A 17329-nucleotide genomic window follows, 5' to 3' on the forward strand; every position below is an offset into this window, starting at 1 on the left:
GGGCTTAAAAGAAAGCAGGGAGAGGGACACAGGAACAGTATTCACTGTAGTTTTCCATAACACTAAATGCTATTTATTTATTTAAAAATATTTTTATCTCCTTTATTACAGAATTCTTTATATAAGCAGTTGGTGATGCAATGAATATCTTACCCAGGAGAAGGGTTTTGCTCTCAAAACCATTCAAATATGACTCTGAAAATCTGGGGTTTGCATGGTGAAAATAAAAGGCCATCAATGAGCTCTTCTAATTCCTTTTGCAAAAGGAAGCAGAAAAGAGGAATACATGGTATAGCCCTCAGTGACTTTTTTTTACAGAAGCAAGGACTAAGTAAAAAAAATAGTTGCAATGTATTAGTATGCTTGCTACAATATACATAACATGCAGTTGAAGTATATTACAAGCTCACAGTGAGCTGTTTGTGAAGAGTCAGTAACACACTCGCACTATAAATGTCATCTCTCAAACAAAAAAATAAAATTAACATGTTAATCCCTGACGTGCTGTGAACTGCTCTTCATCAATCATCAGAATGAATCATAGAATCAGAAAATGATTTTTGTTGGAAGGGACCTTAAAGATCATCTAGTTCCAACCCTGTTGCCATGGGCAGGGACACCTCCCACTAGATCGGGTTGCTTGAAGTCCCATCCAGCCTGGCTTTGAACAGTGACAGGGAGAGAGCATCCACAACTTCTTTGGGCAACCTGTGCCAGTGTTTCACCACCCTCACAGTAAAGTATTTCTTTCTAATATCTAATCTAAATGTCTCCTCTTTTAGTTTAGAAGTGTATCCCCTTGTCCTATCACAATCTGTCTTTTTAAAAAAGTTCCTCTCCCTATTTTTTATAAGCCTCCTTTAGGTACTGAAAGGTTGCTATAAGGTCTCCCTGTAGCCTTCTCTTCTCCAGGATGAACAACCTCAGCCCTCTCAGCCTTTCCTCATGGGAGAGGTGCTCCAGCCCCCAGTCATCTTCATTGCTTGCCTGTTGACCTGCTCCAACAGGTCCACATCTTTCCTGTGCTGAGGGCCCAGATCTGCATGCAGTATCCAAGTGGGGTCTCACAAGAGCAGAGGAGGAGAATAAAAATGTTAAATAAGGACTTCAGATTTGCAGCCTGTGAAAATTGTGTAATTCTATCTGGGCTGGAAAACAAGTACAGCAGAAAAAGAAGCAGGAGCGAGATAACATTAACCGCGATGAGCGATTCTGTCAAGAACTCAATGATCATCTACCAAAAGAAGGTTGCATTCCCAAACCCTTTTCCCTCATCTACCCTTCTTCACATGTTTTTAAAGAGAGAAACAGTACCTCACAGCCCTTGCCTTTCGTCTCCTGCACTAAAATTGGTACATTCTGCTCCAACTTCACAGCATTAAATTTGCAGAGGTTTACATTTGTTTGTTTTTCATTTTCTTTTTTGTTTGTTTGGGGATATTTTAAGTCCTTCTCTTGGGCTTGCAAACAAATGCCAGCCATCTATTTTTCTAAGGGGCAGACTGGTAATTGCAGCAAAACACCTTGCCACTAGTTTGACTTGAGGTAGCCGAAATGTTTGGCAATACACTCACTGCAGCATAATCTTCAACAGCAGCTGGAAAGGATGTGATACACTGGAAAAAGCTCACAGGGATATTTAGAAACAACATGAACCCACAAACAGTTCACAGTGTAACCCTGACTACTTTTTTGAGCTGCGGAGGGCGTGGGGTGAAGCCAAGTGAGGCCAACCTGCTATCTGATCACATAAATACTGAACTCAGATGGCCACTTTTCACACTTTCTATTAATGATTTCAAAAACCTTTATGACAAAGAAAACACCATAAAAATTAATGCAACTAGTTTTCTGGTTTTGTTTTGGAGTTAGCTTTTGGTTTAGGTTGTGGGAGTTTTTTGCTTGTTTGTTCATTCGGGGGTTTTTGTGTTTTCTGGTTATTTTGCAACCTGTTTCTGCAAGGTGTTTAATGGCTGACTAAAAGCAGGTAATTAGCTTCATAAAACAGACTGACAGCACACAAAACCTGCCCCTTCTAAAGCCTGTGAAAATTCAGAAAGCTTTGGAATTCCAGAAAGTTGTAGCCTTTGGGTTTGGCTTAACATAACCATCCTTGCACTGAAAACAGCAATTCAACAGACACTAAGCATGCTAACTTCATGTCTTGATCTTATGGCATTAAGATTTCTCATTCACATTTCTGCCTAAGCATTCCAAAAGGACCTGGGAGAGGTACTTCCAGTATTTTTGTACTAAAAACCACAACAACTCTGATGCTATACTAATACAAATTAAGCTAAACTTACACTTTCAGATGGCACTATCCATGGAGAACAACCAGAGGAAATTACTTCCATTCCTAAAATTCCTGCTTACTTCAGCACTCACCTGGCTGAATAAGACAGGCAGTTATCCTGTTATGCCATTCCTGGTACGATGCCTACACAGCTTTCAGTGCATTTTTGCAGTACCATTCTGCATCTGCTTAAATATGCTGAATGACCAATCCTGCTTTTAACCAACCAATGGGCATAAGGGCCATTTCTTCCCTTCCTGCAGCAAGGAGACTTTCCCAAAGAAAAACTATAAATAGAAACCATATCATTCAGCACTGCTAAAGCAGATGTGAGTGTGTGACTCAGAAGCAAGTAACTACATGCAGCTGCTAATGGCAAATTTGAAGCTGCTGTAACCCCATGGAAAATAGTCAGGCATTACTGTAGAGTTTTTGTATTAAAAAGACCTTGCAAATGATAGCAGTTCCTGCAAAGAGACTGCACTGAGGGAAGTGCTCACAGCTCTCACTTTTAGTCCCAGGTGTCTGAATGTTCCATTTTTTTCCCCTTGTATGGTTGATATTCCTATTAAGATTCTTAAATTTTAAATCACCTAGAGGAACTCAGCAACAGAATTCTGAGTATACATGGTGATTCTGTTCCCTTCTTGCCTTTCAGTACTACACTTCAGTATCTGGGGCATTATAATTTCTTGAAAATGAGCTAAAGTATGCTGCACAAGAATAAAACATAGTCAGGACCTGGTGCTGCACAGTTGCCCAGTACAATCTGCAACACAGAACACTCTCTCTGGCCCCATTCTTCTGCTACAGTGGAAAGCGCTTTCACTACATCTGCCCCACATAATCCGAGACAGAGGCTAAGAATTTGTTATTTCCAACTTGCAATCTTTCTTATATTCCTGCAAAATACATACATGTATATGAAAATGTATGTCTCTGAAGGAATCTACAAGTCAAAAAACAAAACAAGAAGAAACACAACTCTACCTTCTCATTTTAAAAGGAGAATGAGGAAAATGTGATTAACTTCCTCAAAGCCAAGGATTTTTGACGCTTACCAAGAAGAGATAAGGCATCAGCAAAGTCTTCTAAAGTACAGCTCTCAAATGAACTTTCTAAAGTGAAATTGGTCCTGAATCTGCTTGTAAAGCACTCACACTGCATTATCAGTCCCCACTGCAAAGCCAAAATCTACCAGGTGCAAGTGGAACTGTGCATCCAGCTCCAGCTGTGCTCTTGGCAGTTCCCACCAAACATGCCTTTGACATTATATACACACCATGGCTGTGACAGCACTTTGTCACATTTTACAGTGACCTTCATTTTTGATGATTTGTTTTGATGTTTTCTTTGCCTTAGCACATAAGCCTTTCTGAAGCATTCGGCAACCAAACACCTTTAAAATGCATCTGCAGTTACAATTACAGGAAGTACAATGGAAGACTAAAGTAACTCAGACCAAAGAATGAATGGCAGTAGCACAGAAGACGACTCCTTCCCTGCCTTGATTCTTTATCAAGCACACGTATAATAAAGACAAAGATTTTTTTGGCTGTTGCCCCCTCCCATGACGCCCAAAGATGGAATAAACAAACAGCTTCACTGATAACGAGGCAGATTGGACTTGTAGAGATGTTTTACTCCTAGCTCTTTCAAACTGAAGTATTCTCTTTACTTCTTACTATTTCCTTCTGTCCTCACTTCCACCTCCCTCCCCTGAAACTGGAGACAACAGGATGGCATTTCTGAAATCTGTGAATGAGGAGAGCTAACCATAGCAGTTATTAGAGAAATTGATATATTTTGCAGTAAAAGCAAAAGCTGAAAGTACGTACCTCTTCAAAGCTTATTAGAAGTAACAAAAGTGAAGCTTGATGTACACAGTTCACTAGAAAAGCTGTATGTCTGTCAGAGATAGGCAGCATGACCAGCATCTGCCATATGCAGTCTGTTTTTTCCCACTCCTCCCTGTGGAGCAGCTCACACAAGGGGAATTTTACTTTGCTTTCTGATCTCTTGCTTTGTTTTTTGTTTTTAGGTACATGTTGATGAATACTTTATACCCAGAACACTGACAAGGAAAAAGCTCGTAACAGGCTTTAGTCTTCATCTGCTGGGAGATGAAGGTGTAGTCCTTGGTGGGACCACATCATAAGAAAAAGTGGCGAAAGGTACTCCTAAGAGCCTGTACTGCACAGATACAGTCCAGCTTCTGGAGTAGCTAGCTACCATCTCAGGCAAAGCTTCATTTAGTTTGATGCATATCTGAAGTCCAGCTAAGTTCAGACTGCTGTCTTCTAGGCTGTAAAGAAAACTAACCACCTGGAGGGTGGGAAGGGATCCCTCTTTGTGCAGCTCCTTTCACGCTTGCACCCCTAGGAGGGCTTTGCACTTCTTGTGTTCCTACTCAGCCTGCAGTACTGTGCACTCCTCAGGGCTGAAAAGCCCTTCCATGTCGAGGACTCCTAATTTATAACAAGAAAATTTGGTAATATCATACATCTTTATACCCTCTGTTGCCAAGACCTTTCAAAAGGTCTAAAATCTGTGACCTTCACACTCATTCACATCCCACATCTCCTTCCAAAATTGTCCAGTTTCCTTCTGCTTTTTCTACTTCACTCTATTTTCTTTCTGTTAGATGTATGTTCTTATGTATTTCATTTTCCATTCATAGTCCTAATAGTTTTTAAAATTCAGCTTGCTTTGCACAGGACAGAACTGCAGTGTGGTACTTGCTGTGTGACTTGAAGTCCCAAGTCCAGAGGCCAGGACAAGATCTTGTGATCTATCACTTCTGAGGCTGCTAAATTTTGAATGAACATGGTAATCCTGCAACTTGCTGCTGAACTAAGTCATAATTGTGATATAATAGGAAGTGCTTTATAAATACCTACCAATATAAATAATACCTGCAGAACAGAAAATTGGAGATACAAACAATTCTTAGTGGGCATACCATTTCAACTTACCTGCTGCATCTCTTTTTTTTATTAATTTATTTTATTTATTTGCAATAATGACACCTACTGTTAGCAATTCTTCTTGCCATTTTGCTGGTTGACAGTGTGTCAAGGATGACTCTGGTCCACTGTTAATGTTGTTAGACTGAAGCTGACCCTCCCTTCCCCAAATACTGTAGAGAAACAATTTGCCTCAAAGGCCCAACTCACAGCACAGTGCTTTCTGCAGTCTCCGGATTTTGATGGCCGTGCGGTAGGCAGAGAAGCGCACGTTGTTCAAGTCGGCTGAAACAGCAGAACAGAAACATGAGCAGCGCTAAAAATAGAGCCCATAACTTTCCTTTATGTATAAATCTTCATATTTTGGAAAAAGTCTGATATCCCTTCTCTGCAATGAATTAATAGAATGTATCAGAACAAATTAAAAGACCTGACAAGTTGGGACCTCAACCCAATCCACCTTTAGGGAAAGCCTCCTGGTTCTGACAGTCCAGGACCTTAAAGAGAGTGGCCTTGCAGAAATGCTGGCACTATTTGACACATGTAATACGTATACATACAGGAGAGTTTCACATACATATAATGCACTGGTATGTAGTTTCCAGACAATTACTCAAATACAGTAAGTTTCGCAAATAATTTATAACTCCATCAGATAACAGGAAACACAGGCCAGCAAATGTCACATTAACAGAAAAAAATGGTTTAAGCTATAATTGACTTAAATGACTTTGTAAACCGGGCTTTACAGTCACATAGCTGTAAACTCTGTTATAGAAACGGATTGGTACAATAACATTTTTTCCTCACTTAACAGCATTTTTACCCTTCCTCTCCTTAGAACAGGGGATTTCACAGTAAACGTTGATGCTATCAGGGCATGTTGAACTAGTTGAACAGTTCATAATACAGTTTATCTTTTACTGAGAAGGTAGCTGCTCTAATTATTACCAAAATTAGTTCCTTGCAGACCAGCACCCTGGTTTAAACATGCAGAGAGCCTGTATCACTGGACAACTCCTTGTGAAGTTAAAAGAAAAAAAAAGGTACTGCATTAAAGCATACAGTCAGAGCATATGGTTCAGAATTAATATTACCAAAAGACAATACATGGCATGACCAAGGAAGTAGGTTTTGGGCAAGGTGTGTCTCATCACAAAGTGTGAAATGCTGTTATACTCAGTTCATGGGAACTCAAGCATGGTCAGTATCCAAATGCAGCTTTTACTCATGGAATAAAAATCACAATGTTTTAATGAATGCACTCACCTAAGGACTGGAAGAGATCAGTCATTTTTGGATGATCCCAACAAGTTGTCTGTGTCTCATGACTACAAAGGAACAAAGTAATCAAAGTTTCAGGAAATACACATATGCACTTCCAACGAATAAAATCTTAAAGATATTCTGATTTTCTGCATTTAAGTGCAAGAAATCCCGCAGCTCTAATTAAAATACATGATCTGTACCACCCAGATCCTTGATTTTATAATCACAACATTAGTCAGACAATAGCTGATCCCTATTTAACAACATTTACTTTTGATTCTAAGTGTTATGGTAACAGCTGGACTCTGACCCTGCAGCTAAGAGGTACACTAATAAGGTAAAATAAAAAAATTTCCTGTGCTGTAAAACAATAAATACTGTTGCAAAAACAATTTTAAAAGTATTGAGATTTTATTTCAATCTTCCTTGCATATCTGAGCACACGTATCAGAACACAAAGAATGACTTTAAGCTTTACCTGTAACATTAATTTAACATGTAACATGATCTTTTAGGTTGGAAAGGATCTTCAAGAACATGGAGTCCAGTGGGAACCCTGATCACCGTTCACACAACCAATCAATAAATATGTTGATTTAGGGGGTGTGCTCTACACCACTGTTCACAGAACAGAGATTCAATAGGCTTCATCCCTTAACCTACTGTTTAGTGTTGCTGTTTCAGTTTATCAGGGTTTCAAGCAGGCAGCCATAGAGGTCAAAACATGTCAGGTCCACTGAAATCTCCAATTCCCTTCTACAAGCCACACTTTACTTGTATTTATCAATATTAACTGCTGTAATGATTGCACATTATCTCACAAAGTATTTACATTTGAATTAGATTTGCAAGGTAATTACTCAGAGAAGTCTTGTTAAAAGGATCATAGGATTCCCCTTAAAAGTTAATGAAAATGAAATTATGCTATGTTAGCAAATTTAACAGTAACGATCAGAGAACACTAAGTATTTCACCTTTGTTTCAACTTAAAAACTGTAAGTGTACCTATTTTTTTTTCCAACATAGATGAATACTTGGTTATAAATAATGACTTTAAATGCCATTTTGGCATTAAACGTAGTGAACTGTATCATCATTTGCTATACATAAATGGCTGTACCTCAGTAGGTGCACAGTAATTTATCATCATTGTTTATTTTTTAATTGAGAAACCAACCAAGAATAAACCCTTTTATGCTAGGTGGTACAAAAAATTGGATAGAAAGTCCTTGCTCCGACAAACTGCAGAGAGAGGACACATACCATAAGGGAAGGCAAGCTCCTAACAAAGTAAGTGCTGAGGACCCTTTTGTGTACGCATCAGCCTCAAACATACACCACTGGAAAGTGCATGATCTCTGTACATGGGACATGATCCTCATTTTACAGTCCATACACCAGGATAACCCTTCCAGCTTTGAGTCTAGTCTAGGTATTCAGAGAGAGCTTCTCCCCATCATCATGCTTCATACTCTGCCATGGATCTCATTTGTCTATCTGGCACCATCACAACTTTGTAGGGTGTTTTTCATGGAAGTTCATAGGCAAAATATGTACTTCCTATTAATAGAGTAGGTACAAATCATCTTTTCCCTCTTTGTGATTACTCCCTAGTAGCTGACTCAAAGGAAGAAGAAGCCCTGCACATGACTATATTTAAATAAGAGAGCTATATACAATAATCAAAACAATTCCATCAGACCTTGGTTGAATCCAAAATACTACAGTAAACTCTCCTCAATTCAGAAGAAAACACTAAAATACATGTTTACATCAAAACATATTTTGCTGAATAGAAGCTTTAATTTGATTTCATTTTGATATCATTGTCATATGAATTGCATTCACATTTCAAATTTCCAATAAGGTGGTCGAGGCTCTGGTAATGCTGAGCACCAAAGTTAATGCACACCAGTAAATCAATGGGTTTGTACTTTTTAGAAAGACTTCTAAAACATCACTATTCTTATCCAGAAAAGTGATTTCAAAAACAAGTAGCTTTTCCTGGAAAAGGCACACCAATAAATCATCATGGAGCCATCAACAAGAAAGAATATATATAGATTTTATGCTTTGTCATGGTAAAGGCAGGTGACTGTCCAGCATTTTCACCCTGGTGTCAAAAGACTACAGTATATTGGAAAAAAGAATATGTACAGCCTCAGTAAATACTGAAGTAAATAGGAAGAGAAAATACAATATAATGGTTCATACTGCTCAGCTTATTTAATAATCTCAAAGCTACTCCTGAAGTTGCCAAATGTCTGCACTATCATGTTAAGAGGATGCCACAAATATCATGCTGCTCATTTAGAATTGTTGACTAAACCTATCACAACTGCCCACAGAAATGGATACAACATGTGATCAGTTTAATAAAGCTTGTTTTAAGGACACTGCTTTAACTCAACTTCCCTAAGAAGCCACCTCCAAAAGTCATGCCCCAAAACAAAATAACAAACCCCAAAACAAGTGATTTTACCATCAGGATCATAGGTGAAAAGGATTTCTTAGGATATTCTGAGAAAAATAAAGCCTTAATGAAAACACCGTCAAACTTCTGTGTTAAAAATAAAGGTAGGTGGCAGTACTGTGAGAGAAGCTGTACATACAGGTATACATAGAAATACATTTCCCTCTATTTTAAATGTTGAAATATTAATGCAAACACTGCATGTAAACTACATGCAATTTAGCTAAGTCCTGCTAACTGCCTTACAAACTATGATGTCAAAACTAGCCGTGATTATAGGGACTTCGTTGAATCACAGTTTTTATTTCCCTATTTTCTGGCATTAGAAATATGGTTTCATGAACAAATATATTTCTGACTAGTGGGGGGCTGTAAGGATATTCCTGAGAGGTGCAGCAGGAGTGCAAAGGTTATTTAGCTAGGTCCAGAGACCTTTCCTTTTTTTTTTAAATTATTTTTTAAAAATAGAAGAAAAAATAGCTAAGTCCTTGATTAGGATGTGGGTATAGTTAATTGCAATTTAGATTCCAGCTTCTAAATAATTTATAAACCCATATGCAATGCATAAGAACTGATTTTACTAATCAAACTTTATCCCTTTAATCAAGTTTCCAAGAATTAAGAACAAACAACGGTTTCATTATTGAAATTGCATACTTTAAATACAGAGTTTCACTACAGTTGTATCTAAAATCACTTTAATAGTGACAACATGCCATACCAAAAAAACCCCACTTTTTAAAAATTTTGTGTTTACTTTACAGGAAGCAGAAAAAGTGAATGAGATATCAAAAAGCTCTGTATCCTGCACTGTAATCTTGTTTCTCCATTTAGTGCAGTTTTCTCTTTACAGAAAAACACAAAACATGAAATTTATGCCTAATAAAATAACGACCATAAAATATTTTTATGTTTCTCTTTTATTTGCAAAATTAATACATTTGTGCCAGATTACATAAAGACCAATGGGTTTTTAAAACTTATCACTCAGTTTCTTTCTATTGCACACAGAATTTGAGAACATGACAAAGGAGGCCAAGTGAACATCATCTGGTGAAACTGAAAAAAGGTGAGAGAGAATCCCTTCCATAATTACCTAGAAGTCAGTTCTACCTGACAGCTGCTAAGTGACTACAGAGGGTGAACATGACTGTGCCAGCCTAATCCCAAAACACCTAGCAAGAAACCATTGGTAACAGCCAAGCAATTCTGTACGAGGATCCCACAGAGAAGAGGAATGGGCTCAGAGTGAATGAATCACCAGCTCAACAGTCTGTTCAGGTCACGGGAGGCAGCAGCTTCATTGTCATGGGCAGTGCTGCTACCACCATTAAATATATTCCATGGGTAGGTTTCATTTAGGCACCAAAGCCAGACTACTCTGGACAGAGCCATGGAAAAAAACCCCAGGAATGTAATTTTAATAAGAACTGTAAAAAAGTCATCTCACTGAACCAAAAAAATTCAAAACAAGCACTTAACCAAGAGCAGAGAAACCTGCAGAGTCTTCCCTCTCTGTTACAACTACCATGGCACTTCTGTCCCAGGTCACAGTGATGACTGTGCCAAGGAGCACCTTCTCTTGCAAGTACCCTGCTAATGTCAAGAACTACTCATAGAGTGAGGTGATTATTAACTTTGATTGAAGGTGAACAACAATTGGACTCATTATTCATTTCACTTGTAGATGGCACAAAAAAAAAAAAAATTCAAGGTGTACTGGAGCCCCAGTTACTAGATTTCATTCTGTTCAGTGGGTGGCATAAGGAGGGATTTCTGCTATTACAGAAGTGAGCTCCTCTACAGGGCAGTAACCCAAGTGGCAAGAACATATTACATCTTTCCTCGTGGTTTAGTCAGGGAAGAATTAAAAGCATTTCACTGAGAAGCAGGGTTTTTTTTGTTACTGCCAAAAGAATGAGTTATTCAGAGCAAGAGTCTTCTAAATCTCTTCTGCCAAACTTATGGACCCAATATGAGCCACACAGCAAAACATGCATCCATGAACATATTACCTGACAAAGCAGTGTAATTCAAAAAGTCTAAATGCATTTGTGTAAATTCCACTAACTAAAAAACATAATAACCATCAAATACTCCAAACTACAAACCCCCCACATGTTAATGAAGTGCTCTAAAGCATAGACAAACATTTGCCCTTAAAATCTGTTTCTTAGCCATTATGTTTGCTGGCATCTTTCTAATTATAATTGGCAAAGATAATCCATTTTAAAAACACTTCCCAATTGTAAATAAAAAGCTAAGAAACAGTTAACATGTAATTTAATTTATTCTCTTTAGAAATGAAAGAACAGTCCTGTTGAAATGAATGGATTGAGTTCTACATCTCCAGGTGTTTCAAGATGCCCATGGAGTTGTGAAAAAAAATCCATTTGTTCTATTTCAGCTTTTTTGTACAAGAAAGAAAACTAGAGACAGATTTGTGGGTCTTTTTTATCATTTCTTATCGTGGACAAGGCCTCTGTTGATAATCACAGGTGAACACCACAAAAAACAGCACTCTGGCATGATATTAAGTACCTTTCTATTCCTGTAGTCATCTGCACAAAATATTACCCGAAATCAGAATCTTTACTGATCACTAATGAATTGACAGCACTCAGAACTCTGACTTTGCTACCCTTGCCAAATTTCGAATGGCATAACATCCCCACTTTATGTCATGGTGTTTTGTCTAGATACTGCATATTTTCTTCTTCTTTTTTTTTTTTTTTTAAGCCCATTAGAAAATACTGCTTTGTGGTGAAAAGAGTTGGCATAATGCATCACAAGGGAATTGCACCTTAGAGATTGCTAGAACAATTTATATGCAGATATTTTGAAATCACTTCAGAGAAATGTGCTACTGCATTTCTTTAATTGAAAACAAAGACTAGCACAGGAACTGGTAATTGAAGAAACTCTCAAACACTCAAACCTGTATTACCTCCTCTGTAAATTAGATTTTGTTTTCCCTTCTAAGGGAAACACCTAATACTTACAAGAATGAGATTACGGATATAATTAGAATAAGAAAAAAATTTTTTTTCCTCTGTTCCATTAGTTCTCTCCCTCTTCCCCACACAGGCATAAACCAAACATCAGGAAAGACTTTCTGAGGAGTCTTAAAACATGGAGATGCAGAAAATATTTTATTCCAGTCTCCCACAAAGCTGAACACGATATAGGAGGTGATAAAATAGGATTTCTAAGACGCTGGTGATACCAGCCACTTTGCAGGACTACAGAAAAGTAACCAGGGCAACTATGGCGTTTGATATCGATCAATTTAATGGTTGCAACAAGAAATTGCTCTCCCTATGTAATGTCCTGCATGAGATTAAACTCACTGTGACCTCTTCTGTATTACCCTTTTGTTTCTTCTGCACAACACAAATATCTAATAATTTATACCATTGAAAGGTACATGGCTGAAGTACACTTAAATTATACTTAAAAGAAAAAGTGAGAAATACTAGGGAAATTATGCTTTCTGCACATTCATCATGTTTCCCTCATGGATACTTAATGATCATAGTGTTTCATTTATTATTCTGTTTCTCTTTAGAATATTTTTATTTAAATGCTACGTAATAAAGGCTTTATTTCTTTCATTTACTGTTACGGAGGCCAAGGATGTCTTATATAGTTATAAACAAACAACAACAGAAATTTTTCCCTATTGAATCTCAAACCTTTACAAACCAACCTATGAAAAACGTATTCAATAGCAAGTTTGCCAAACCTTTTGTCCAAACCTCACACTCTTATCACCTAAAGTGCACTGATAAATACTGTACCTTCTGTGTTTTATTCCCCTCCATATGCTCATTAGTTCAATTTAAAAAGTATGAAAGACTATGTTTTTTTTTTTTTAGCAGTCCCAGGATTTTACAGATTAAGGTTTTCATTGAATTTTACTGCGACAGAGAAGACACAGACTACAAAAATATAAAATATTCTATAATTGGCATTAAGAAAAAAAATCAAACAGGACGCAAAAAGGATTAAATAAAATCACATCAACAGAGGCAGCAACATTTCACAAATCTGACTTAGACAGTAAGATAATTCAAGAGAAGAAAAGTGACAGGGTAAATTATGTGTATAAGTTCAGTTCTACCAAATATCTACCACAGCCCAGGAGACACACACCTTGATAAACCTGGGCCAAAATCCTTCTTCCAGCTAAGCAGGATAGTTGATCCTTTCCAAAATGCTCTAAGCCAGACTGCCTCTGCCTGAACTTATAGGGCAGAGGAGGTTGTACCCTGGCTTTTTGATCTTTCCTATGCTTCATTACCTGATTAAATACAATCCCAGAAAGGGCAGATGTGCCAACTGTTAGCAAAAGGGGTGGAAAGAACCAACTGGACTCCAAAGCCACCACACCAAAGACCTTCCACTGAGCCACTTCTCTCTACTCATGTAAACACAAGCTACCTCTGGTGTCAGGAACCAAAGTGCTTCTTATCTGAAAATACAGACATCTTGCATCATTTTGACATTCTCCTTACAGATTAAGTGCTACCTAAAGTAATTCCTCCTGCCTTCTTAGGTGCGGTTCCCTAGTTTTTTTTAAACTACATTCTGTGTGCAATAAAGTTGCAGAGTGCAGTTGGTTCTTTCTCTTATTTTTCCCAAATACTCATCTTAACAGAGGCACATCATCATTATCTGCAGCTATGTCACTTTCTGAATATTTTACATTCAAGGACACTTACAAAAAGCTATCAAAATGAAGTAAAGGTATGAATTCATGGTTATCTAAAAAAAAGTGTTCTTATTCAGAATTTAAGTAACCTGATTTCGATTAGCATTTATGTTTCAGAATTAATTTTAAAACTTCTCATTTTTCAGCCACCAATCATTGGATAATACTTTTATTATTCGTGTTCTGCTATACCATAAAATGAACAACTGGTATCTTAAATCTTCCCTCTGAACATAGAAGTCTTCCTGCAAATACTGTCAGTTGCTCTCAAATGATAAAAGTTTTGAGACTTACTGCAACTGTTCCTTCTAATCATGCTGTTTTTTATATCAAAGGCAACTCATTGAAAGACGTTAGTATAATTTTAAAAAAAGAGAAAATTAAGTCAGTTTCTCCCTCTTTCCTAGCTTTTCTTTCTATATAAAAACCACCATTAAATCCTATTGACTGTTCTCTTGAATTGTCTTACTCATGTAATCATTCCAAACAAGCAAGTTTTTCTTGTCAGTATTGTTTTTCTCTCTTCTTTAAACTGTGTCTGGAATTAAGTAACAGACAAAGATTTAAAAGGGTATTTAAAGCCAAGAGTACTCTCCAGCCTGATCATAACAAAGCAAATGAAGTTCAGAACTAGCTATTTCCTGCTTTATCTTCCACAATTCTCTGATTTATCTAGATGCTGCTGAAAACAATGAAGTTTAGATCAGTAAGAAATAAAAAATGTAGGAAACTGCCAAGGTCAGTCTGCTTTCCAGACTGTGAAGCTTCTGAAATCCTCAAGCTTTTCAAAATAAATAAATCCTACCAGTTACATGTACCATAATTTTTTTCAAGACACAAGAATCAAGACATTGCTTCAGCAGCATATATCATGTTGAAAGTAGGGTAAGATTACTGGAAAAGTCTTGAGATGCAGTAGTTAATTCTGTTGACTTCATTAAAGCCATCCTGAATATAAAACAGTGGTCTCTGATACTATAAAGGCCTCAACCCTCAAAGAACTTGCCCTACACTTCTGCCCCCTTATTAAACTTTCTGTGCAAGACCACTAAAAACAATTTCTAAGAGATGTTGGGGTTTGTTTCTGAGCCCCAGCTGGCTTCATTCCACAGTCTAGCTCTAGGGCTGCCAACACACTACTATGAGAGCAAGGCCACTGTACCAGGGGATGCTTTGCCACCAACTGGTGAAAGATTGCACCTAGTGCACATACTGGAAAGACTTTCTTCTGAACCAGCAATAAAAAAAATGAAAAAAAAAAAAAAGATTTCTCAAAAACTGAACTTTGGCTGAAGTAGGGTAAGAGAGATCCTCAGAAACTTAGAAGAATGTATTAGATAAGAAAAACAAAGATATGCATATGAAATATTCAAGTTTAAAATCTTTGCCTTGCTCAGCACAGATCAGAAGGTTTATCTTAGCTTGTTCCATCTGTTCCTAACCCTGAATGTACTGGTGAGCTCCACAGAACACTCTGAGGCCCACTCATGTCCCCAGATCCAGCTATCGACTCTGATAAGGTAGAACAGGAACATGAATCTTTCAACACCCACTAAGGACATAACCACAAGAAAAAATGACAGGTTTAGGGTAGTTTTCCTCTTGCTTTCTGAAGTTTGCCACTTAGGCATTTTCCTTGAATTACTGCTGCAGGTATGATCATTTTAACAGCACTTCTGCCTGAGTCTGAGCAGTGAGTACACCTCCACATCCAACTTCTGCCTTCTCCTCTTCCACTTGGGAGGGAGGCAGGAACCTCTTCTCCAGCGTGTCACAGTTCTCACTGCCCCTTGCAAAACTTTTGAGCAGAAGCACAAATGCTTTTATAGAGAATTCAAGGATGTTCAAAGTAGGTTTTTGCTTTTTCTGGTTACCTACTCAGACCCTTTAAAGAAATTAATCTTCATATGACAGTTTAAAAACAACTGTCACATCTCAAGAATGCTAACAGCTTTGATCGACATAGATTTATTGCTACCTGCTTTTCAAAGCTCTCAAGTACTTGTAAATTGTTTGAAGCACAAAATGTGGCTCACAGAGTTACAAGCAATACGCAATAGTAAAAAAACCCTCACATTCTTTTAAAATGAACTATCTTCAGGTCCAATTCATAGTCATCCTACAGACTTAAAAACCCTACTCTTTTCTTAAACCAAACTGGTAACATTTTAACACAGATTTCCTTCAGCCTAAAATGAAGTACTCTGGGTCTCACTCATACACAGTACCTTCTTAAAATTCCATTTACCTCTCTGGCAAAGACCTATCTTCCTCTCAAAGCTGCAATCTTTGACCTTAAAAGTACTGGCAAACAAAATAAACATTGGTAGAGTATGAAAAGCTAAGTTAGGGATTGCTCTGAGTAGAACACCTTGAGATCTCTACAGCTCTGTAACTTAGGTATTCCCCATTATTTCAGAAATAAATATCTTAATCATTCCTTTTGGTAATCAAGGTATTTGTAAAATTTACCTTAATATCAAGCACTATAAAAACTTCCATCAAGTAAAGAAGATGACAAAAGGACAGACAAGGCATGTCTATTGCCAAAAGAATTTTGCACAAAATGATGAATGGGCTCAATAGATATTAGTCACCATTGTTCTGCTCTAGGTTATAAACTTCGTAATTTTAAATACATTATTTATTCAGGTTTTTTTCCCTCTACAGTTTATACTCTGAGCCACACACATAAGAACAAGTTCAGTTTGAACACTGACAATGTATTACACTGGAGTGGCTCTGCTGTTTCTTGTCTGAGCGAGGTTTTTAATCAGGGTTTGTCATTTACTTCTTTTTACATATTTCTAAGTTAACAGCATGCAAAGCAATAAACATGACTTTATAGTATAGGCAGTGTAACTCTACGTAGAGAAACTCTTGATATCATTTCTAGCAACTACTTAGTACCTATGTTTTTCTGCTAAGTTACGCTGATAGGACCCTCTGTTATGCTTAAGAAAAAAGAATCAAGGCAAACTTACTTGATATAATAGGGCACTTTGTTATGTGAAACAGATCTCTGCCATGGAAACTGTACTGAGGCTGAGGAAATAAAGAGAAGGTTGTTATTAGAAAGCACCTGCCATATTAAGAAATCTCTCCTTTATTTATTTTACAATTAATATGGTTATAATAAATTAAATGGAAACAATTAAAATTTCCCAGGCTATTTGCAGTAATTAGAAAAGCAGCAGAAGAAAATTATGGCAATCTATCAGGATGATTACAGACATCTATTTGATGCCATGCTGGAAATAAAACAAATGTGATTATTCTACTTCAAAGGAGGATGATAAATTCTGAGCAAGCAAGCTACCCATTTACAGAAACTGCAGACACTTGTTTTCCTACCTCTGTAGGATTATTATCAGTTTATGCTTTTAAAATAAATGATTCCACTACTATAAATAATGTTCTACTACAGAACAAGAAGAAGAAACATCAACCTTATTTTTATTAGTTACAACCCTTACTTCCTATTTGCAACTCAAATTAATATTAGCACTGTATGGCCAAGAAAAAATGAATTAATCTGTAATCTTTGCAGAATTTATGCAAATCAGGTATCATCCACAATATCAGGAAGCCTTCTCTACACTGAGTCAAAA

General features: G+C 37.2%; 1 protein-coding gene across 6 annotated transcripts in view; it reads right to left on the reverse strand.

The window, feature by feature from the left end:
- UTRN (utrophin) overlaps positions 1 to 17329 on the reverse strand; it is a 356936-nt gene that overhangs the window by 54448 nt on the left and 285159 nt on the right. For all 6 annotated transcript variants that reach the window (XM_017737228.1, XM_017737227.1, XM_017737229.1 and 3 more), the window contains 3 exons: positions 16703 to 16763; positions 6532 to 6593; positions 5473 to 5547 (listed from right to left, as the gene is read on the reverse strand). In XM_017737228.1, the coding sequence (XP_017592717.1) occupies positions 5473 to 5547; positions 6532 to 6593; positions 16703 to 16763 (198 nt within the window). The remainder of the gene's footprint in view (positions 1 to 5472; positions 5548 to 6531; positions 6594 to 16702; positions 16764 to 17329) is intronic.

Source organism: Corvus brachyrhynchos, unplaced genomic scaffold (assembly GCF_000691975.1).
Source record: "Corvus brachyrhynchos isolate BGI_N302 unplaced genomic scaffold, ASM69197v1 scaffold6, whole genome shotgun sequence".
Taxonomy (NCBI): domain Eukaryota; kingdom Metazoa; phylum Chordata; class Aves; order Passeriformes; family Corvidae; genus Corvus; species Corvus brachyrhynchos.